The 7,127-nt window shown below is 36.1% G+C and overlaps 1 protein-coding gene across 1 annotated transcript in view; it reads left to right on the top strand.

Annotated features, from left to right (window-relative positions):
* Positions 1-337: 337 nt before the first annotated feature.
* Positions 338-7,127, top strand: part of SLCO6A1 (solute carrier organic anion transporter family member 6A1) — a 138,286-nt gene continuing 131,496 nt past the window's right edge. Inside the window, exon 1 of the mRNA XM_047774731.1 lies at positions 338-406. Coding sequence (XP_047630687.1) covers positions 338-406 — 69 coding nt within the window. The remainder of the gene's footprint in view (positions 407-7,127) is intronic.

Here is a 7,127-nt window from a genome sequence, read left to right as displayed (position 1 = left end):
CCCCACTTATGGGATGGAGGTTCTGCTTTGAATGCAGAGCACTAAAAGTACTAGGATCCTAATTATGCTTGCCCCAGCTTGTAAGATAGTGGTTCCATGCGAGGAGAGTTGAGCTGAGAGAACCCTGGCTGCAGCCCATCCTCCGCCACGACACTGAGTACTCAGCTGCTGGAGTAGAGGTGGTCACGCAGAGAGAAGCTTGTCATTGTTACCATCCCTAGCTCCAGAGCCCTGGCTAAGAGAGTTTGCTTGGGAGAGAATTAGGTCATCAAACATGTAGCTCCAAAGGAACGACTGACTTGCAACAAGTTCAAGTCGAAAAGCACTTTAAAGAACAATGGAGATCTTGGTGAAAGGCAATTGGGAGGTGATTGTTGGATTTAATGAAGTCCAGACTGTGTTAGCTGTAAGTTTGCAGGAGAGGACTTGAGAATAAGATAGCTGGGAGAAGTTTTCTCGGGTTAGAAAAAATATCTTATAATGACAGAATCTGTTTTTTCAAAGGAGGCACCACTTGATTGGATTAGTTTGTAGAACAATAGAGCAATCACTGCAGTTAATGGAATTTAACAACTGGGTGTGGTCAATGACAAAGAAGAAGGGAACCTTATAAACACTGTTGTCTTGAAGCCAAGCCGGAGACAGATGGGTCCCAGGCTGAACAACTGTAAACTGTTCCCTGTGAACAGATACTTCAAGATAAAGACTATGGCCGGAGCAAGGAGGAGCAGCCTCCTTCTTGGATAAAAGATAGGACCATCTATTTCTCACTCTTGAGGTCAAAGAAACTTCCAGAACACACACTTACAAAAAGGTTCTTCAGGGGCCAGAGAAAGGAGGGGCATCAGACCCTAGTAGGTCCTGTCAACTTCCCAGAAGTCCTATTAGTAGAATCTATCCTGGCTAAGAGATGCAGTCACACAAACAGGGGAGGGCCCTGAGTCAGGCCAAATGTGGGCTCTAGACTAGGCGAAGCAAGATGATTGGCCAGAGGAAGCCTGGAAGGACTGCCCCCATACAAGTGATTTAAACCACTTGCAAAACAGAGTAGCGCTCTTCCTCTCTTGCCCTTTCTCTCTCTCATTCTCTCTCTCTGCACCCTGGCCCACTGGAGCCTGCCTGCAATTCCTCCACAATTATCTTCTCTCTCAGTAAACACTTTATTTGCCTCACTACTCTCAGTCTCTTTGGTGAATTCTTTCTCCAAAGGGACAAGTACTGGGGACCTGCATCAAGTGATTAAGGTTCAGGATTCTCAACCCACAGCTACTTGAGAACAATGCCAGAGTGACTATGGACATACCCAAAGCTGGACTTTCCTAAAAAGCAGCAATAGAAGTTAAAAATCGTGTGTTGGGGTGGGGAGGTGATATGTATGGGAAATAGCCTATATTAAATTAATCAATCCAGTTACTAAGCAATTTTTTAAATGACTATAGCAAGCCCTGAAATGGGAATAATCAGTACCTATGGTTTCTAATTTCAAATTTTGTTTACAAAAAAATTTACAAAGCGTATAAAGAAACCAGAAAAAAAGAAAAACAAACAAGAGACAAAAACTGTCTCTGAAAATGATCAGATATTTCAGTCCCAAAGTTTTCATTTGATTATTGTAATTTTTATCTCCTTGTTGATATTCCTTATTTAACTGAACATTGTCATCATGCTCTCCTTTACTTCTTCAATCATACTTTCCATTAGTTCTGTGACCATATTTGTAATGACTGCTTTGAAGTCCTGTATGTAAAATCTGATATCTCTGATGCTCTAGACATTCTTCTCAAAGTATAGAGCTAAGAAGACAAAGTACCATAATTAGAGGATAACCAGAAGAACTCATAGGCATGCTAATGTTCTTTTACTTTATAGCTGTGAATCGACTCTATAATCCAGTTTTATTCCTCCACGAAAGTGAAGACTACAATTCTATTATATTTCTCAAGGCCAAATTCACTCAAAAATATTTTCATATGCTACTACAGTGTTGAAGTTTTCCTGCCAGTCTCTTTTCTTGACCACTTTATAGGCTACAAAACTGAATTTTCTTACTACATGAATTAAATATAAGATTTCACTGAATATATTTTTAAAAGTACCAACTCATGATTTTTTTTTCAGATATACTGGATGTTTCCCTCTAGAAAACTTAGTTATTCCAGATGAAATACAGATGAATATTTCTAAAATGTATAATTATAGATGAGGTTTATTCTATCTATAAATATGAGGCCATAATAATAGAGCTGGAATTAAATATATCACATAACTTCCAAGTTGATTATAATTTTATATGTTAAGAGAAATATATAACATATATGTTTGTATGTATTTATATATTTCAGAATGTTCTTCTGTCTATCTAAAATCCTTATTTGGTTTCTCGTTGTTAAGAGTAAAATTATGGGAGTTCCCGCTGTGGTTCAGTGGGTTACAAACCCAGCTAGTATTCATGAGGATGTGAACTTGATCCCGCCTCAGTCAGTGGGTTAAGGATCTGGCATTGCTGTGAGCTGTGATATAGGTCACAGATGCAGCTCCGATCCTGGATTGCTGTGATTGTGGCATAGGCTGGAAGCTGCAGCTCCAATTCAAGCCCTAGCCTGGAAACTTCCATATGCCACAGGTGCAGGCATAAAAATGAAAAAAAAAAGAAAAAATTAAATTATTTTCACATATATAATATATATGAGAGTATACAATTATAAAAGAATAATATGTGGCAATATGTGATTTGTATATATCACCAAATGTTCTGTTTGGTTATTTCCCAGTTTATATTTGGGCTATTCATTATAAAACAAACACCATCTCTATCACATTAGTGTCTTTGAGCCTTTTTTTAAAAAAATACAATTTTATTAGAAAGCATCAATGCACATCCTTAAAATATGGTAGGACAGAGAAACAAAAGCTAAAATTTGTATGTTAACAGACTTTTACAAAACTGGCGGAGTTTTTCAGTGTGTTCTTAATCATAATTGCTTTCTCATAGGCAGTTTTTTGTATGTCAAGTTAATTGGCTTTAAACTATTTAATATTAAGAAAACAAACCCAATAATAATTGGGCAAAAGCTTTGAACAACAAATGTCAGCAGTTTTAGGTATATATTCAATGACATTCGACAGATGTCCACAATCATATAATCACTACTACAAATATGATACAGAATACTCCAATCTCTTCTCAAGGTTTACCAATGCACCTTTGCATTTAGTCCTTTTTCCCTATTCTCAGTCTCTGACAACTACTAATCCAATTTCTGAGTTTTTCCTTTTCAAGAATGTCATGCGTATGGAATCACAAGGGGTTAGTAGACATTTAGTCCTGTCCAAAATGTCCAGGGGAGTTCCCGTCGTGGCGCAGTGGTTAACGAATCCGACTAGGAACCATGAGGTTGCGGGTTCGGTCCCTGCCCTTGCTCAGTGGGTTAACGATTCGGCGTTGCCGTGAGCTGTGGTGTAGGCTGCAGACGCGGCTCGGATCCCGCGTCGCTGTGGCTCTGGCGTAGGCAGGTGGCTACAGCTCCGATTTGACCCCTAGCCTGGGAACCTCCATATGCCGCGGGAGCGGCCCAAGAAATAGCAACAACGACAACAACAACAACAAAAAAGACAAAAGACAAAAAAAAAAATGTCCAGGATCAAATGTTCTGCAAGGGAGTGGTCAAGTGCTAATAAGACTTTGGAGCAACTGGAACTTTCATACTTTGCTGGAGGGAATGCATAATGATTCAGCTACTTTTGAAAACAGTTTTGGAGTTTCTCATAAAATTAAGCATACACTCTTGAGTCAGTTACTTCAACTAGATTAAGCAAATGGCTCCATCTAGTGTATATATGGAAAGAAATGCTTATAAAATCTAACTTGACATTAGATTTAGAATTGTATCATATCAATTTAATCCTGTTTTTTATTTAGATATTTTTATTTTATATTGATTCATTTCTATGTAGTAATTTATTAGCTCAAGGTAAGAAAACTCCAAAGATAATAAAGTGCATTAAATAAAATATTTCCACATACTATTTTATTTTTTAAAAAAATATTACATAAATACATTCTTTATTGTGGTAAAATATACATAACATAAAATTTACCATTTTAGCCATTTTTAAGTGTGTACAGCTTAATAGCATTAAACATTCATAGTGTTGTACAACCATCATCATTAGCCATCTTCAGAAATTTTCACGATTAATTGAAACCTGTACCCATTAAACATTAACTCCCCACCCCCTCCTTCTCTAAATCCTTGTTTCCATGAATCTGAAGAGTAATATTTTTCAGGCTTATTGAGGTAATTGCAAAACAATTGCTTCTATAGCATTAGCACCATCGCCTTAATGTCACATAATTACCATTTCTTTTTGTGTGTGTGCCACATATTATTTCCTTAACGGAAGAAATAGTAGGGGGAAAGTGCTGTATAACTTAGTGTAACTCCCAGAAAGTGAGTAATAAAAACACTGTTTTCTCAAAGATAAAACAATAAGTTGGGATAAAGTATAAGAAAGCAAGAAGCTCTTAGGTTTCTAAATTTTAAAAAAAATTCATTTTGTATGTTGATAGTATTTTTAGTATATAAAGTGAATATATAGGGAGATGGTTATATAATTCTCTGATTTTACTACATTTATTTATTTATTTATTTATCCTTCAAATTTTAATTCAGCATTTAACACGTGCCAGATGTAGTACTAGGCCTAGCAAGTGCAAAGATGAATATCAGGCTTAGTTCCTATCTTCTAGGAGTTAACATGTATTCTGGGACTGACAATAACAGTACATAAAAATTAAAACAAAAATAAAAGGCATGGAGGATGAAATAACATTCTACAAATAGTTGTGTAATTAAACACTGATTCTCAAAAATTAATTTCCTGATAAAATTTTACTTATTTATGTGAAATTTATTTTTTATCTAAAATGTGTAATTGCACGAAAGCCTTCATTAATTTTGAAGAGGGATAAAGTTTTTCTTTGCAATATTATAGGAAAGATTTTTTAATTATATTGAGAACCCATTGTTTTCAATTATTTTAGTAGAATCAATTTTAATACAAACTTTATAGCATGCAAAGCACTAAATACTTTTTGTATAAGAAGCTAAATGTAATTTGAAGGTAAAAAGAGTATGTTTTTAAAAAGTTCTTTAAAAAGGCTTTAGGTTATTCTAAACTAGTAATGCTAAGAACTAGAAATATTGTTCATTTCAATGTACTTCTCTGACTCATTTAGTGAAGCACTTTTCCATCCAATGAACAGAGAATATTTTCTTTTTTCTGTGTGGCCATGCCCATGGCATGAGGAAATTCCCAAGCAGGGGTCGAACCTGCACCACAGCAGCAACCCTAGTCATGTCAGTGACAACACCAGATCCTTAACCCACTGTGCCGCAAGGGAACTCAAGAGTATTTTTATACTTTTTTTTTTGTCTTTTGTCTTTTTAGGGCTGCACCCTTGGCATATGGAGGTTCCCAGGTTAGGGGTCTAATAGGAGCTGTTACTGCCAGCCTACACCAGAGCCACAGCAACCCAGATCCGAACTGTGTCTGCGACCTGCACCACAGCTCACTGCAACACTGGATCCTTAACCCACTGAACAAGGCCAGGGATCGAACCCACAACCTACATCACAGCTGTGCCAAGACAGGAACTCCAAGAATATTTTCTCATATGGTCAGATACACTCTAGTACATACCTAAGACAGAAACACGTGAGTAATAGAAAATCAGGAGTTTGTTAATGTGGTACCAGGTCATTGTTTTTATTCTGTTTGTACTATGAAAAGTACATTTTAGAGGGTATCCCTCCTTGAAAAACTAATACATTTATTATTCTATTTTCTACACCAGAAGATTTTAAAAAACATTCAAGAGATTTTATAAATTGTATTAAATGCTTTCCAAGAGGATCAGGACACAAAATCTCCTCATAGAAATCCTGAATTTGAGGGAGAAAATCATTAATGTCAGTCTTTGGTATACCATTCTTCAGTTTGGTCATGTTCTTATCAGTAGCCAGCTCTTCCATTGTTTTTCTAAGACTTGCTGCAACCAGGAACTGTTTTTATTCTCAGTTTAGAATGGTCATCCCAGATGGTTAGAAACCTTCATGTTTCTCATGTCTCCTAGCAGCATGGGTCCCACAAGAGCTGTGCAGGCCAGGATCATGATATCATTTCCACTGTGGCCATGATTATTCAAGGGCTAAATTGTTTCTCATCTTGTTTAAAAATACATTGTTTAAACCTATGAATATATTGCCCAGGTTTATTTTACACAACTAAATTAAGTATCTAGAGCATATCAACATTTTAACTTGTTTACTAATTTATAGAATACTTTTTTTCTATAGCCTGTCAATTTGTATAGTAAACCACTCAGTGCCATTTTGTTTCAACCTTAAAACAGCTAAATAGAAAGATGCAATTCTAGGCTTTTTAGAGAATGATTTATATAACCTCTTAAGAGAATAAGTTTTCTATGTACATCAAGTATGGTTATAAATACATGAGATTTTAACCATAAACCTTTACCCTATTGCACATAATAGTTTGTGTTCTGTTTTGGTAAAGATTTTGTATAAAAGCAATAAATAGTTTCTCATAGGCTATAGACTTATGCTTCCTATGTGGCTACATTGGTGATCTCTGCTCTTAGGAACTACAGCTTAATCAAGACCATATATCATGTTCCAACTCTTATAATGGAAAGGAATTTGTAACCTCATGAATTTATGTTTTACAACTATCTTCCTTCAAAGGAAATCAATGTACCTTTCATTACATACTTACAACATTCTGCTGATGAAAGATGCAAAACTTGCTTTACACAACTTAAAAATGAGGAAACTGATGTATTTTGAATTTCAGTGGTTTAACCGAAGTAACCCAGAGGTGCAGGCCTTTTTCTCTTACTTCCATTTCCTTTCCACTCACTCAAACCATGTTCTTCATTCACTACATAGCCATATAGCATGCTCTGTTTCACTTTCTTAGCCCCAGAATTTCTTTTTCTTTCTTTCTTTCTTTTTTTTTTTTTTTCTTTTTAGGGCTGTACCTGTGGCATATGGAGGTTCCCAGGTTAGGGGTCGAATTGGAGCTGTAGCGGCTGGCCTATGCCA

The sequence above is a fragment of the Phacochoerus africanus genome, chromosome 4 (genome assembly GCF_016906955.1).
Source record: "Phacochoerus africanus isolate WHEZ1 chromosome 4, ROS_Pafr_v1, whole genome shotgun sequence".
In the NCBI taxonomy this organism is placed as follows: Eukaryota; Metazoa; Chordata; class Mammalia; order Artiodactyla; family Suidae; genus Phacochoerus; species Phacochoerus africanus.
The sequence above is the reverse complement of the archived record's forward strand: the minus strand, read 5'-3'. Positions and strand labels throughout refer to the sequence as shown.